Source organism: Phoxinus phoxinus, assembly GCF_949152265.1.
Source record: "Phoxinus phoxinus genome assembly, chromosome: 24".
Classification (NCBI taxonomy): domain Eukaryota; kingdom Metazoa; phylum Chordata; class Actinopteri; order Cypriniformes; family Leuciscidae; genus Phoxinus; species Phoxinus phoxinus.
The window spans coordinates 3,871,020-3,886,596 of record NC_136899.1 but is presented as its reverse complement, the minus strand read 5'-3'; the positions used below and the strand labels follow the sequence as shown (position 1 = coordinate 3,886,596).

General features: G+C 40.7%; 1 protein-coding gene across 2 annotated transcripts in view; it reads left to right on the top strand.

Annotated features, from left to right (window-relative positions):
• The first annotated feature begins 1,387 nt into the window (after nt 1-1,387).
• The window catches only part of kcnc3b (potassium voltage-gated channel, Shaw-related subfamily, member 3b), a 61,831-nt gene continuing 47,641 nt past the window's right edge, over nt 1,388-15,577 (top strand). Inside the window, exons 1-2 of one of the 2 annotated variants that reach the window (XM_079600993.1) lie at nt 1,388-1,644; nt 12,475-13,143. In XM_079600993.1, coding sequence (XP_079457119.1) covers nt 12,526-13,143 — 618 coding nt within the window. In that variant the 5' untranslated portion in view covers nt 1,388-1,644; nt 12,475-12,525. The remainder of the gene's footprint in view (nt 1,645-12,474; nt 13,144-15,577) is intronic. The other variant, XM_079600992.1, reaches the window with a different exon arrangement.

Below are 15,577 nucleotides of genomic sequence, written 5' to 3'. Positions count from 1 at the left end.
GGAAATGTCACGCCCCTTACCAGGAACATTAGCTCCCAAAGCAATAATGTTATGATGTTGTTACTACCTTTTCAATTCGAGCCGAATCTGATCCGGAAAATACAGATGACCAAGCTGATCGATCAACTGGGGGGTGCACTATGTAAACTTAAAACCGTGTCTGCATTTGTGATCGTAGAAACGACTAACAAGCGCGACTATACTGCTCAAAACTCGCGTTTGAATAGTCAGTAGCAAATTCTTAAAATATGAAAATATTTTACAGGCTGTGTCTGTGAGTCAGGAGCGCCAGAATGTACTTGCAAAGATGGAATTGCCCCACTTTTTCAAATCAGCCTTGTAACGTACTCTCCCAGGTTCTGGATGGAAACAGTCCTCCGAAAAATGTGCGGCACACAGTCGAATATTTGAGTTGTACTGTTCTGGAACAGTGTTGTAAATAAAGCTTATAAGTTTTTAAGTGTGCCCTCTTTTGGAAGGCCAAACAAAGTAGTTTGGCTTTCGTAACGAAAAACACAGCATCTCCACGACATGGCGGCGCCGGCGCAACAATAATACAGCGAGAATAAAAGTTACGCCTTGTTTCTTTGCGTATACATTTGGGCGGTGTTATGAAACTCTTCCCCCACACACTGACGTAGATTTGTAGGGGCGTGTTTAAACGAAACGTTTTAGGAAGGTGTGGCTGAGCCTTAACTTTTATATCTTTGGGTTTTAGACTATGAGCTTTGTAACTGTGCAGATCTTATACATGCATAACACACTAAAGAAAAAGGAAAACAAGAAATCGCATCATATGACTCCTTTAAACTACCGGTATGCAATATTCCATTTTGATTTCATGGTGACTTTAAAAGCGGCTTCAAATTTCACACCCTATACTAGACCCTAATTCACACATTTTAAATCATATTGATATGAAGATTTTTATTTATTTTAAGTAAAATAAAATAGGATGCATTCCTAGAACCATGACTACTGGTCTCAGTCATTTGTACACAAAAATATTTCACATTTACAGTCTGTGACCGTCTGTGTCTTTCTTTACAATTTTTTGGGATGAATCTCCACGCGCGGTCTCCGTTCCCTTCGCGCGCGCGCGCCACGTCACAATCACCTACCGAACTCGCGTGAGTCCTCCCACCGCCCACGCGTGACATCTGAAAGAAAGAAAAAAAAATGAATTAAATAAATAAACGAGCAAGGTGCAGTTCCGTCAGGAGCCGTGAGTGTGTGTGCGCGTGAATGTGTGTGTGTGTCGTCTGTCTGAAACATGAACCGCTTGCATTAGACATCAGGAGGGCGATTTAAACCGGGGCTAAAATCACCACCACCAGCATCATCATCATCATAATCCCTCTCTTCCACGGGGAAAACCTGTTCGCACGCGCCAGGGAGCAGAAGATCAAATTAGGGTGGTGAAATTATTTGTGCAAGCAGCTGAAGGGGAGGAAGGTGTAACACATACACTATAATAGAGTGTGTGTTGCTTCCATTAGTGTTAATGATCTTATTTACTACTCTCTTAATTATCAGCACTAAAAACATTCGAAGAAAACTGGAGGAGCATACATGTCGTGATCTGAGAAAAGCATCGGGTTATGCTTATGGATTAACATATGATCTGAACTCAACCCAGGTCAAGTGAGTATGCTGTTGAGTATAGATGTCTACACTGTGTCTGTAGTGCACTAGATGTCTGTATATTGTGTCTGATGTTGCATGCAATTTTCTGTTATGGGATTAAATAAACTCTCTTTCTGTCTATTTATCATTCGTTTCCACTAGTCTTTAATGGTTCGGGGTGTTTTATACGGTGAGCTTTACTTTCACAACATTCAACAAGTATTGTTTTGTGCTGCTTTAATGTTGGTGCGTTCATGCATTGATGCTGAAACCAGCCGCACCAGCACTGATGTGGAATAGCATTAACAGCATTTGTGTGGGATATCATGGCACACGGGCAGGTGTGTGTAATGAGATGCGGGACACACTACATACATGTCCACATGTTTTGCACAGTCTGTTTGAGCGTATGTCCTCACACAGGCAGATTTATGAGGATTAAAAGGTGGATAGGATTGCAGGGGGTAATTTTCACCTATTGGGCCGAGTGTAAGGCAGAACCGTGGATAACCAGTGTCATGTGTTTTCTGCAGGGATGAGTAATCAGGGAGAGACTGAGAGAGAAACGGACAACAGAGCAGAGCTTGTGTGAACTCGTGAAATAAAAGCATGGAAGAGGGCAGAATGGGAAGCATCAGGTTTTATTTATATACGGTGTAAATAATTAAAGAGCTGTTCGTGGATGTTGAACTCGGTGACCAGTGGTTTGGTATGATTGCTGCAAAAACTGAGAAGCCGGTTGATAATTGAAAAATCGGATATCCTTATTCCTCCAAGTTAAACAAAGGCATTTGCTCTTAAATAAATCCAATGGGATACTTTTATTAATACAGTTTTACTTACGACTTATCACTTTTGAGTGAAATACAGTTTTAGAATTACACTTGATTGAATTAAAATAAGTTGTGATTGATATAGCTTAAGTATTTCAATATTATTCCCAATTCTCTTCCACTTTTATCTGTTCTTCTGTAAATAAGCAGTCAAAAAATATTTTATGTTCGGCTTTAGTCTGTTTGGACAATCAAAAGCGAGATTGAATTGATATAATGGTCATTCATTTTTGTTTTGTTTTTGAAAGAAGTCTCTTCTGCTCAGAGGCTTGATTTCTTTGGATCAAAAATACAATAAAAACAGTAATATTGTGAAAAATTATTATAATTTAAACATTTTGTTTTCTATGTTGAATCTATTTGAACATGTAATTTATTCCTGTGATCAAAGCTGAATTTACCAGCATCATTACGCCAGTCTTCAGTGTCACATGATTCAGAAATCATGAATATGATGATTTATTATCACTATGATTATGATCACTGTTGAAGACAGTTGTGCTGCTTTCGACATATCAAAACTGTAGACTTCTTTATACGCTCTATTCTCATTGCTGTAAAATATTGTCTGCTATATCCCGATTTTAGGGTCGATTGATCCGTGGACAGTGTAAAAAGTGATGTACTGCAGATGGCAGTGGTCATATTTATTATTGTTCTTTATAAGCAAGTATGATCTTATATAATTGTTAAACTTAAGTGACAGAAATATATAAGTTATTAGCAACAAAACGGTAATATTTAAATAGTTGGTTGTTGGATTCAGAACACATACTGATCCAGTAAAACCCAACGAGTTGTATTATCCATTTGTTGCAAGTTTGCAGTATTAAAGAATCTTGTCTTTTATACTGCTAAGTTTGGCTGTACTTCAGTCAAGACAGTCCTTGTGAAGTTCTGACGGGTCCGTTGACATTTACGTGATGATGTCACTGCGCCCCATCTCTGCCAGTCCGCTAATAGATTCTCTGTCTCTCTCTCTTCAGACACTTTGCTGTAATTGCTGTTAAACTTGAGAAAGAGCTGAGCTCTCAGACGCAGAGGTGAGGAAGGGGTTACTCTGCTGTAAGATGATACACTTTCCTCATTTAGCAACTTTGACCTCTTACTCATTTCATATTTCTCGTAATCCCTTATATTTCTCAGTCTCTGGTTATGCAGGCTTACATTTCTGTTTTATACACAACTTCTGTTTGCGCACTGACAGTCAAAGGTAGCTACACTGGGGGGTCTTTAAGCCATTTTAACTTAAATTACATTAAACTGATTTTTTTATGAGCTGAATCTTGTATGCTTAACTTATTTTGATTATAACTTATTGATCATATATTTTTTACAGTGAATTAAACCTGCTGTTGGAGTTGCTGAATTTGTTAGTTATGTATATTATTCTATTTTCAACTTTAACATTTTTGCTACTCTGTGTTCATTTAGGATTATTATTCATCCTCTCTCGACCACACAAAATATCTCTTATAATTCTAGTCATAAAGTACGTTTACGAGCTGTTTACTTCGTAAAATGTAATAAAAAGGTTAGTGTGCAGCACACGTTTCCAAACAGAGGAAGAGCTCCGCTGGCAGCCAATGGCGCAGTTGCGCGCTCTTTTGTTTGGAGGATAATGGGCTGCTATGTGTGCTCACAGGCAGGGGCGTGTCTAGAGGGGGGGCACGGGGTGGCACCGGCCCCCCCTGGAATATGATTGGCCCCCCCTGGTGCCCCCCCTCCAATCTCATTGGGGTAGATTTGCTGTCAACCAACCTGAAAATGCCCACCGCACCATTGGACCAGAGCGCTGTCAATCACTGTTTGATTTGAGACTAGCGCGAACGCGAAGAAGAAGTGATCACAGTTGCGCGTTTTTAAATCAGGAGGAAAGAGACACCACCGCACCATTGTCAATCACTGCTTGATTTGAGACTCGCGCGAAGAGGAAGCACAGTTGCGCGTTTTTAAAACAGCAGGAAAGTATGTAACACACTAAAGTTACACACTAAATATATTTTGAAATATCGAAGCTACAAGCCCAGTGTGAATTCCCGCACGACGCTGCAGTTAACAGTCATAAAGTGCGAGATAAGATTTAAATAGCTAAACTAAACAGCTATTTTAGATATAGGCCTAGAAGTTTTAAACAAACAATAGAAACAATCAGTATGCAAAGTATCCAAAGCTCAGCTTTGGGAAAGGAAATATAGCTACAGCAGGTCAGCACTGTGCCCAGGATGAGACCTGGATAACATTTTACAATGTATTTCTATTTAACACCGATATACTGTATGTGTTTTCCCGCTAATTACAGTGGATATAAGTGCAATTAAATAACACAATCACCTATTAAACATATTTCCATTATTATTGTATAAATATAGGCTAGGCTATATTTGTGTACCTCGAATGTGTATAAGTATTGGAATAACAAAGACGGAATGGAATTGGAAAGCTGTAGTTATCCAATGTTTTTGCCTTAAAACACCTTGAAATACACATGTGTAGATCAAGAAAGACAAAAATTCCTCGGGGGAGCATGCCCCCGAACCCCCCTAGTAAGATTACTTTTCAGACCTCAGTAGGCTATTTAGAAAACTCTGCATACGACCCTAGGTGAAGACCATTTGTGCAAAAATATTTCAGTACCTGCTCCCTCATTAACTTTGGGCTCAGTCACTGTTATAAATATGAAGGGAGGGGTCCCTGGCTCCAAAAAGTTTGACAACCCCTAATCCATGCAAAAAAGAAAAATGTAATACCATCTATATTTTGGTGATCGTGCTTAATATTTTCTAAACCAGTATTTATTTTCAGTTGAATTTTCTGATTGGCCCCCCCTGACTGGTTCTTGGTCCCCCCTGTGCCCCCCCATTAAAAATATCCTGGAATCGCCCCTGCTCACAGGTAGCCCAGAATGATAGTTTGCCCTTAAGGAAGGAAACGCTTTCCTACACAGCAGCTGAAGCAGACAATATGGAGTCTGCTTTCCACCGCGGTCTGTAGCACGTCGCTGAATGAAAATGTGAGACGCGCTGACTCGTGCGCGCGCGCTCACACACACACACACACCATCACAGAGTCTGCTGCTGAGATGTGTTGTGTTCACAGCTGCTGAAATAGACACAGCACCAGTGCGTCACGTGATGTCCTGTCTATCCGAGAGGATTTTTATGATGTGAATCATGCATTTTGGGTTTTATTGCTGAAGTATTTTTGTATCAATAAATACCCCGTGCGTGCTCGAGACTGCTAGCAGGCAGGGAAAATATCCTTTTAACTTGCTCTCTCTCTCTCTCTCTGTCTGTCTGCACATATTTCTTTCTGCATCAGTGGATCTAATGTTTTGACCTTTGAAGGAGGGAGAGGAAGACGTGGGACGGTGTGCGGTTTTGATGAATGTCTCGATAGAATGGTTGAAATTGTTGGCGCAAAGATCAGATCAGGGAACAGAGAGAGAGAGAGAGTGTGTGTGTGTGTGTGTGTGTGTGTGTGTGTGTGGTGTCACTGCAAAGGGGAGGCGACTGCAGCACTCTGCATCGGTGCAGTTCCCTTCATGTCCTGAGGGGGCTCCACTGCACCAGACGGGAACATGTGAGGGGCTGCCAGACTTTAATATACTGTAGATGGGGAGCTATAAGATGAGGAGAGTTTTGGAATACATATCACGTCCATTGCAACTTAAAGGGATAGTTCACCCATAAATGAAAATTAGCCCATGATTTACTCACCCTCGAGTCATCCTAGGTGTATATGACATTCTTCTTTCAGACGAATACAATTGGAGTTATATTTTTTTTTAAATGTCCTGGCTCTTCCAAGTTTCATAATGGAAGTGAATGGCCGTTTCTGTTTTAAAGTCATACAAGTGCATCTACCATCATAAAAGTGCTCCACACGGCTCCGGGGTGTTAAAAAAAGGCCTTCTGAAGCAAAGCGATACGTTCGTGTAAGAAAAAAAATGTTATGCGAGTAATGCGACGTACTACTTCTGACGTCTCAAGTTGCGTAAGTTGCGCTTTTGGCACAAATAGATTGCGTTTGGACAGAAGCTAGTAAATTTAACTTTGTAACTTGTTAAATATGGATATTTTTCTTACACAGATGCAACGCTTCGCTTCAGAAGGCCTATTTTACCCCCCAGAGCCGTGTGGAGCACTTTTAAGATGGATGGATGCACTTTTAAGATGGATGGATGCACTTTTATGATGGATGGATGCACTTTTATGATGGATGGATGCACTTTTATGGACTTCAAAACAGAAACGGCCATTCGCTGCCATTATAAAGCTTGGAAGAGCCAGGACATTTTTTTAATATAACTCGTGTATTCGTCTGAAAGAAGAATGTCCTATACACCTAGGATGACTTGAGGGTGAGTAAATCATGGGCTAATTTTTATTTTTGGGTGAACTTTCCCTTTAAGGACAAGTTCGGTATTTTTACGCCCTGTTTTCAGATCATTTTTGGTTTCTGTGGTAAAAAAAAATCACCCCCCTTACTGTTGCCATGAAGGGCAAAATTAGCTATATAAACCAAAATCACTTTTTGTACCAGGCTGTAAACACACTTTTTTTTCTGCTGTAAAGTTGGGCATTTTAACATGGGGGTCTATGGGATTGACTCTCTTTTGGAGCGTGACACTAGTGGCCAGTCGATGAATTGCAGTTCATCAATTCATCAAAGTCACTTCCGTGTTGGATTCAAGACATGCCATATTTAATTGTGAGCATAATTAAACATATTTAATTAAAAGACAAGAAGTTTGCCTCTTGGTTAGACTGGAAACGCAAAAGTTTAGCATTTTGCTGCGTTCCAATTTTCAAGTTTGGTGAACTCTGACCTGTGAATTCGCATCACGTGAAGACGCATCAAGGCGTGACCTCTTGGCTGAGTTAAAAGAACAATATTTTTGCAGTAAAGTCAAATAGATTGTATATATTTTACATTTTGAGTGTATTAATTTTTATATGTTGAATTCATGTTAATGAAAAAGACGCTTCATAGCGTGACGTCATCTCATGACCGTTGCAGAGTCCGAAGAACTTTCGCATGCTCAAAGTCTAGTGTGACCGTGGCTTAAGGTATATTATCTTGCTGTTCACTCATTCTTTTTTTGCATTTTGTCCTTTATGTACCCTTTCCTGCTGAAAAAAGAAAACATCTTTAACCGGCTTAAATTGTTTTGCTGGTCTCCCAGTCTGGCCGTGCTCCTCTATTGGTGGTTTTAAAGAGGTTTTGGCCAGTTTTCAGCTGGTCCGGCTAGGGAGACCAACTCAAACCAGCTGCTTTATAGGGATAGTCCATCCAAAAAAATTAATAGTCATTATTCACTTACCCTCACTTACCCAAACCAGTATGACTTTTTCTTCTGTGAACTTATGCTGGTAACCAAACAGTTTTGGTTCTTGTTGACTTTGCATGAACAAAAATACAATGCGAGTCAATGGGAACCAAAACGGTTTACCAACATTCTTCCAAATATCTCCTCTCATGCTCCACAGAAGAAAGTAATACAGGTTTGGAACAACATGAGGGAAAGTAAATGATGCAGCAGGGTACTATTTTTATTATTTATTATTTTTAATGGCTATTTTAATTTCTCAGGTTCATTTTTGTAATCTTCTGTTCTTAATTAGATAGATAGTTCTGACTCAACATTCTGATTGGATGTTTGAAACTGTTTTAAACCACGCCCCTAACAATAAACGCATGCCTGTGACTATAATATAGCGAGTTGATGATACATTGCTTGGCAACAAACAGCCGACAGTTATGCTAATTAACTGTATTGATGAAATAATTGTTTATTCTGATTAATGCATGTATAGACTGTTTCAGTCATAATATGCAATAATAGACTGCGCAGTATTCTATTCGGAACAGCCCATGACACGCCCCCTGTCTGCCATTGGTCAGAAACGGGACACTCCTCCCCAAACTCACTCCATTGGTCGAGTCAGTGTTGCTGTGTAGGGCTGGTTGTGATGATCAAATAAACAGAGCAATGTTTTAAAAGCAGCACAGATTCACAGTGTGTGTGTGTGTGTGTGTGTGTGTGTGTGCAATTGATTTACTAATAGTTGTTTTTTCATATTAGGCTGGATAATAGGACCTTATTAACCTTTAAGTTTTCAGGTTTTATGCCTAAGATCGACTCTTACTTGTCGAACGCATGACAACGATTGGCTTTTTTCTTTTTCATCTTCACATCTCCTGCATTTTTTCTTTTCATTTGCTTGTGTTCCTTCTTTTCCAGCCCCCCTTCCCATCTCTCGCTCTCTTTCATGAGCAGGCTTTCCATTTTTTTCCCAAGTACAGGAACGTAAGTCACTAACTCTCTCCAGTCTTTTAAATTCTCTCTCTCTCTCTCTCTCTCTCTCTCTCTCTCTCTCTCTCTCTCTCTCTCTCTCTCTCTCTCTCTCTCTCTCTCTCTCTCTCTCCCTCCCTCCCTCTCTCTCTCTCGTCCCCTCCCCCCTCTCTCTCTGTTGGTGCTGGTCTCTCCTGATCTGTTCTTCTCTCCCTCCCCCTCTAGCTGCAGTGTTACTGCTAATGTATATTAGCGTCACTGCAGTCCTCCACTGCTCACCCTCTCCTTCTCTCCTTCAGCTTCCATTTCCTCTTCAGTGCCAACTGCATTTTTACTTCTCACTGTGTTGTCTTATATTGCGCAGATTCTGTCACATGCCTTCACACACACACACACACACGCGCACACACACACTGGAGAGGGTGAATGCGCTGGGTAATTATACCTCGTCTCCCTCACCCTGTGTTTCAGGATTTCTCACGCCGCTCGCATGATCTCTAAACCCTCTTCTTCTTTTTGTCTTGCCTACTTCTCTTTTATCTGCTTGTTTTTCTCACCTTCTCTTTGTGACCCCCTCTCCCTCTCCCTCCCAAATTTTTTTTTATAAATAAATAAATGAAATAAAACGTCACCACTGCTGCCGAGCTCAGTTCTGGTGCCTGCCTTGCGCACACGCACACACACACACACACACACACACACACACACACACACATACAGTCAATATTAACCCTCTCAATCCTTCAGTGCTTCAGCAAGGGATTACGTTTTTAGTCATTGAAACTTTTGCATATTCTTTTTTAGTCATCTACACATATATTCCTCATCATGTAATCAACATTTCTTAATATTTTCCCTAATATTAACTTAATCTACCAAACTGTAATTGATTCTAATAAATAGTATTTTATGCTTTTTTTAATGCATATTTTGAGTGCATAGTTTGAAAGTACCTTACTGGTCCCAATCCGTACGTTTTCTCAGCCGTAACTCCTTCCACATCCTCTCTCTCTCCTATGTTTGTGTAGTTCCCTCTCTCTGACGCCGCAGTCCTGCTGCTGTCCGAGGTGCTGATATCAGCCCTCCTCAAACTTCTGAGTCGGCATTTATTTTTTCTTCAACAAAAGCTTCTGTTTTTCTTCATTTTTGCTCTAATATCTTTCCCCTCGACCTCTATGCCAGCTTTTTTCACTTTTCCTCCATCTGTGCAGTCGATTATCTCACTTTTTTAATTGTTTTCTTTAACAATCCCTCCTCTGGGATCATTTAAGTAACACATTATTCCATTAACATGCTCTCTGACTAATAACTATGCACCTGGACAGCTTGTAACTCACTATTTTAATCTGAAAGCTCTGTGTCTATGCAACAAAATCAATATGATATACAAAATCATGTTTTTTTGCAAGCACAAGTACAGTATTTTAACTTCTGGTGCTCATGTAGTTTTAAGTCAATCACTGTCAGGGTTTCAAACAATTAAAGATCCTTTTGAAACAAATTTATCCCAGAAATTGCTAGTAAATTTCACAGATAATTACACAGAAGCAGCAAGTAACACATTGAATTAAATGTAACATTTTGAAGCAGAAACACTGAAATAGTATTTTCTTGTAAAATGTGTTTTGTTTTACTTTACATTTACTTAGTGTATTTAAAGTTTAAAAACAAGTTATAACTTAATGCACTTACTTCTATGATAAAATTACCACAACCTTATATATATTCTACACTAACATAAACCGCACACATCCGCTATCAGAAGTAAATAGTCTTACCTTGAATATTTCCGTCTTCTTTCTTCACTTTCTTCTCTAGATCCCTCTTGCTGGTTTAAATGCATTTCTGCGAGAGTTGACTAACTTTCACCAGAATGCCTAAAAGAATTTGAATGGACAGAATGGAGAGTGACTAAGGAGTTGAGTTTCCAGCTGCCGAAAAGTGCGATTAAATAGACAGAATGGAAGAAAAAAAGATAAAAAGAGGCGGAAAGAGTAATGGAAGAAGGAGAAAGTGCTTGTGAAATGAAATGAAGAAGGGATCAGCTGAAAGGAGGTGATGTAGTAGAAAAGAGAAAAGTAAGTGATGCTGGACTCCAGAGTCGTTCTCAGTGAATTGTGATTCCTTAATGCGGATTTGGAGAGCATGGGATGGGGGGATGGGGGGGGGGGGTGGAGGAGAGGAGGAGAAAGGTAAGGGGGGGGGGGCAAACAGAGATGGGATAGGAAGAGAAAGAGAGCAAAATGGAATGAATACTTTAAAAGCAAGTAAATCAACCATTTCGAAGAGGGCTCTTTACTACACGAATAGAGGGGAAGAAGAGGGAGATGCACAAAGTCAGGCTTTTACTGCAGCAAAACTGCACTGTTCTCTCCAAACCTCTCTCGCCCGCTCTCCCTCTCTCTCGCTCACACCCCCTCCTGCTCGGTGACGCTCGGCTACAGTGCTGTACTGCTGTGTGTGCATAATGAGCACCTTTCTATCTCCCTCTGTCTCTCTTTCTCTCTCGCTCCCTCCATGCAATGAAGCTGCAGTGAAGCTCTTGACTTATTAGCTGCTTCATTTAAAGAGATAGAGAGACGGAGGGAAAGAGAGACAGAGAATTCTGATCAGTCGCAATAGTCTCTCGCCCTCGGTTGCGTCTAGCGGTGGCGTAGCTTTGAGAGCGGCGGGCCAAAGGATGTCTGAAAGCAATACGCATGAATGATGGATTGACAGACAGTATCTGTAGTCCACATGCATGCATTGCATTCAATTATATATGAAATATTTCATGCATTAATGACTTTTGGTATACTAAAATGACCTTTTTATCATGCTTTACATTTGATTACTGAAGTATTGAGAGAGAAAAATTCTATCCTGTTGTTTAGCTATTGTTTTCTGTTTGCATTTGTCATTTGCGAGTTGCATTAGATAAAAGCGTCCTCTAGATGAATAAATGTAAATCTCATTGTGGATAACTTGTGCTAAGGGACAATTGTTTTTATGATCCTGTTGTTTAATGTGTCCTGTGTGTTCAAACGGCATCAAAGCCCTTTGTATTGTACGGAATGTTTCTGTACGATTCTTATTCGGTGTGCTTTCATCATTTTTAGTGTCTTACAGATAAGTGTGTAGTTGATCAGTTTACATGAAATACTCTTGGGAAGTCCTGCAGTGTGAGATGCTAAACTCTACAACTCTTTTAAACAGCATTATGCTTTTGTAACCTATTATTAATTCAGAGACTGGCATGCAATTGTAATATTTGAAGGAAGAAGGTGATTTTAAATGGAGACCAGTTACTGTGCATGAGCTACACTCTTAAAAAATAAATGTCCTTTATTGACATATGGTTCCATAACGAATCTTTAACATCAATGGATCCTTTCCATTGCACGAATGATTCTTAATAGTGGTTCTTTTTGGATCTGTTCACTTAAAGGTTCTTTGGGGAACCAAAAATTCCATTCTGGAATCTCTATTTTTAATAGTGGCATGCATGCATTTTTTAAATATTGATGCCATAAAGTCATGCGTCAATTACGCGCACACATGAAGCAACTTTTCCCGAAAAAAACCCACACAAGGTCACATGGCAACCTTCATGTCACTGCAGTATTTTTGGCATATCAATAGCGGGACCCCCGTATGATGTGCAGATCCCTTCCTTATACCTTTACTAAACATCTTCCCTCTTTCTCTCCCTCCTCCCTCCCTCCTGCCCCCCCACAGACCGCTCTTCTCTCCTCCCCTCTCCGTTTTTTCTCCTCCTCTCCCTCCCCTATGCTCAGTTCGGTGTGTGTCTCCTCATTCAAAGGGCGCAAGGGTGGGAACAAGTCGTCCAACAAAGCATGTTACAGCGCCGACATGACTTGCCCGTCGGAAAGCGAGAAAATCGTCATCAACTGCGGCGGCGTGAGGCACGAGACGTACCGGAGCACGCTGAAGACGCTTCCCGGGACGCGCCTGTCGTGGCTCACTGAGCCGGACGCCTTCAGCAACTTCGACTACGACGCGAAGTCAGACGAGTTCTTCTTCGACAGGCACCCGTCCGTCTTCTCGTTCATCCTCAACTACTACCGGACGGGCAAGTTGCACTGCCCTAACGACGTGTGCGGCCCGCTGTTCGAGGAGGAGCTCGCCTTCTGGGGCATCGATGAGACCGACGTGGAGGCGTGTTGCTGGATGAACTACCGGCAGCACCGGGACGCGGAGGAGGCGCTGGACAGCTTTGAGAATCCCGAGCCGGAGATCCCGGACGATGACCCTGCGCTCGCGGGGGACGGAGACCTGAAGCGGCTCTGCCTGCAGGAGGACCACAGGAAAGCGGGCTGGTGGCGCGTGTGGCGACCCCGGATCTGGGCGCTCTTCGAGGACCCTTATTCATCCAAATACGCGCGGGTGAGTGTTCAGCACCTCTTTACGCATGGACAGCTCCGTTAACTCGGTTAACTCATGGTGCTGGTGGGCTGAAATGTTGTCGAATCCATGAACTTAGAATCTGATTAGTACATCCAATGCTCTTTGAAGACCCAAAATATTGTATGCATGAACTAGTTTGGTCGGTAACTGAAGGTTTTAGGTTCCAATACCAGAAGGGTTCGTGCAGTGTGCCCTTGAGTTTGAGCATTTAGAAAATGTACACTCTTCTTCTTTAGTGGTTCTTTATAAGTTACTTGGGTTATTAAAATATTCTTTAAACTATAAGATAAAATGGTTCTTTTTAAGAACGTTTGATTCTTTTGGGAACCTAAATGGTTCTATTGCATCGCTTTAACACCCCCTTTGCAAGTGCAAAAATAAAGGTTATTGAACCTTTAAAATTTGCACTGCATAAAATGTTCTTCACACTAAGAAAAAAGTATTTTAAAAACTTTTTTCTGAAAGGTTCTTTGAGGAAGCATAATTGTTAATCTCTGTAAAAACTCGCTTTATGTGCGAGTGTTCACTTTTTTAGCCCTCCTTTATCAATAGACAAATCCTTAGTATATACTTCTGCTAACCCTCTGAACTAACTTGCATAGTTTAATAAAGGTCGGACATGTTGAAACTGAAAGTTCAAGCGGCATAAGCGTTGATCAGATATCATTGTGCCCTTGAATAAGACGCCTAACCTCAGGTTACTCCAGAGGGATTGAACCAGTAATTAGTCACTTCTGATGAAGGCGTCAACTAAATGAGTAATTAAGAAATCTGTGCACTCTTATTCCTTCACAAGGGATGCTAAATACTTCATTGTATTTAACTAAACTTTAATGGGAGATCGTTGCGCCTTTATGCTTGTTTTCACTTAATTAGTAAATCTGGATGCTATGGTTACTCATATACACATTGGTGAGTGTGGATATTTAGGGAACATTTGTAGTTTATTAACATACTTTAAGATGATGCAGCCTAGTGGGTTGGTAACTGAATGTTTGTAGGTTCAAACCCCGTGAGAGTTGAAGTATCTCGTGCCATTAAGCAAAGATACATCATGAGTGTACAGTAAGTGATTTTTTATAGTAAGTGGCTTTGGATACAAGCGTCAGATAATGGCTAATTAGTAAGTAATTGTTAATTCTGGAGTAGTTAAAGATCTGAACTGGTAATTGAGTAAAGGTAAAGTTGTGGGATCATGAACTGTCCTTCACCGAAACAATTTTCACTCAGAAATTGCTTGTAAAATGGCAATTAAAATATTGAATTGAACACGACGTTGTAAAGTAGAAAGGCTGAAATATTTTCATGTCAAAATGTGCTTGAAAGTGTTGATCAAGACATTTACCTGAGGTCACTAAGCATCCGCTAAATGAGGAAGCGTGCAGTAACGTGTGTGTTTGCAGTTCCTCCTCCATCATCATCATCATTAGACTGGAGAAAGTTGCATGATTTCAGGAGTTGACCCAAGCTGGTTAAATGAGTTTTGAAGTGTGCAGTTATACGCCTGTGAAAATGAACTGTATATTCCCCCAGAATCACACATTGCATCACCATACTCATATTTCTGTGTGTAATTGCATGTTATCGTGCACTATCATGCAGAGCCCCTCTTACATTCATCTGCAGTTTTAAAGTGTTGCACCGTACAGTAGCAGCCACCATCACTGCATATAGCCCATAAACCCACAGCTCTTATGAATCTTTTATGCTTCTGATGCCCGACGCAGGAAACGCAGACGCTTGTTTCTTAATCGCATCCGTGGTCATTTTCCTGTGTTTTCCGAGCGAGTAACGTTGAATCTGATGCGATTGTAACTGCTGATACAGGACAAGCGCTGGCCGCTGCAGAGACAGGGTGCATTTGATTGATATTGCACGAATATGATAGACTATCACTCATATTGTGGCTCAGAGGCATAGTCAAATATTTGAAAACAAATGCCCCAGTGTGTGCATACACTGTTGGTGTGTGTGGATGTATCAGGTTCAGCCGAGGAAGTGAATTGAGGTTGTGTGTATGGAGAAAATCTGTGTGCATTGGTCAATGGTGACTCACTTATATGCTTTTTAAAGTTGTTTTATCAGCAGGTTTGGTGTTTATCACATATCTTTTATGATTTTAGATGAAATTGAGATGTATGGCTGTACAATTCAAAAGCTTTTCGACACATTGTCATAGAGGTACTATATGAAACTAGATATAATGACTTTACCGTGTTCATTTTTAGGGAAGTGCTTAAAAGTATCGTCCACTTATACACAGATGAGACGTGCACAAGCGCTGTGTGTTTGTGCGCTTACAGATGGATTTAGACTGATACCTGAGAAATGCATCCTCATTGTCCAAATGTCACTCGCTGGTCAATATTTGCCACGGTTCATTCACCTTGTTGTCAGCCGGGCTTTACTGTAT